The sequence below is a fragment of the Orycteropus afer genome, unplaced genomic scaffold, assembly GCF_000298275.1.
Source record: "Orycteropus afer afer isolate SDZICR_OR568_19922 unplaced genomic scaffold, OryAfe1.0 scaffold00177, whole genome shotgun sequence".
Taxonomy (NCBI): domain Eukaryota; kingdom Metazoa; phylum Chordata; class Mammalia; order Tubulidentata; family Orycteropodidae; genus Orycteropus; species Orycteropus afer.
The window spans coordinates 2623433-2625135 of NW_006921764.1; the positions used below are offsets into that span (position 1 = coordinate 2623433).

Genomic DNA, 1703 nt, shown 5'->3' on the forward strand with positions numbered 1-1703 from the left:
GAAACCCAAGGAGGGGTCGCTATGAGTCGGGGCCGACTCGACGGCACATAACAACAACAACAACAACAACAACAACAACTTATTCACAACAATTTTCAGTAATCAGCTGTGTAGATAAATTGTCTTTTGTTGTAGTTTTACTTATTAGATCAAATAATATAAATCTTATGATTAGTGCCGTTAGTATTATCGAATGCCATTATTCACCATATTTTACACAAGTAGACCTCTCAGATACATTTTTAAAATTTTATGTGGAGCTGATTACATATAGCCTATGTAGACTCAAAATTCTTGACTTTTGCTTCCTCATACAAAGGTAGGCAAAGATATTTCAAGATATTTTGTGACTTGATGATGATAACAATTAATGGTAACAGTAATAATAATAATGACCACTTGTATATAATGCTTCCTGGTTCAAATCTTAATATTTGTAAGGCTTTTCTGAGATCCCTAACACTAGTACTCTGTCTTTTATAACCATTTACAGTTAATGTAGTACTTTCTTAGGTTTTATATCATTAATTTTTCACAGTGACTCTGAAATAGGTGAGATAGACTAGTATAACAGCTAATGAGACTGAAGTTAGATGATTTGCTAAGGATTGTATAACTAGTTGGCAGTAGAATCAAAGTTTGAACCTAAGTTCTTACTCTTAAGTTTATGCAAGAGAACCATAAAGAGTGAGTTATGTGTTCCTGGACATCAGTGGTTTTCACCAAAGGATGATTTTATCCTCCAGGAGACATTGACAAGGTGTGTAGACATTTTTGGTTGTCATAACTGGGGGCAGTGCTACTGGCGTCCAGTGGCTAGAGGCCAGGAAAGCTGGTAAACATCCTACAATGAACAGGGCAGTCCCTCATGACAAAGAATTATTTGGACCAAAATGTCAGGAGTGCCAAGGCTGAAAATCCTGCTGTACACTGACCATTAATGACACAGGGCAAAGATGGTGAAATTTTAGTTGGTGGATTTTTGTTGATAAGCAGCAGATTTGCTCCCAATGTTCAGTTTCTCCACATCTTCAACTTCTCAGATTCAGGCTGTAAAACACAACAGCCACCTGCTAAGCAAACTTTAAAACCTGAATCAAGAGAAGTTGAAGGTGTGAAGAAATTGAAGATGGGGGTAAAACTACTGCTTAACAGTAAAATCATTCAAAGAAAGAGTCCTGTTTAAAGGCCTTATGTTCACTGATTCTTTCCCTCACCAGGTTGTTTCCCAGGGGGTGTGCACTGGGTGTCAATTGGGAAACAAGATAAATCTGGGCTTCTGATGAAACTGCAGAATCTTTGCGCACGGTTGGATCAGGATGGCAGTTTCTCCCAGAGGCTTCCACTTAATATTGAAGAGGCTAAAGACCGTCTTCGTATTCTGATGCTGCGCAAACACCCAAGGTATTGCTGCTCAGATTTGCTTGGTGTATGAAGTAACAAGGTGGCGTGACTGGGGGCATTTTGAGAACATCATGCCCTTTTTCTGCTGTTCTGTAGAGCCATTACTTAAGAAAGAGCCATTACTTTCTTGCTTTTCGTTTTTTTTTTTAAGTGTGGCTGCCACTTGGCTTAAGATTGCTACCTTTCTTTGCTTTGCATCTTTCTACATAGTGTCTCATACATACCATTGTAGGCTTTAAAGAACTATTCCTTGAATAGATGAGTGTTGTTGTTGTTGTTATGTGCCGTCGAGTCGGACC

The 1703-nt window shown here is 38.6% G+C and overlaps 1 protein-coding gene across 1 annotated transcript in view; it reads left to right on the plus strand.

Annotated features, from left to right (window-relative positions):
• The window catches only part of APAF1 (apoptotic peptidase activating factor 1), a 109599-nt gene that overhangs the window by 18221 nt on the left and 89675 nt on the right, over nucleotides 1-1703 (plus strand). The window contains 1 exon segment of the mRNA XM_042781830.1: nucleotides 1221-1404. Coding sequence (XP_042637764.1) covers nucleotides 1221-1404 — 184 coding nt within the window.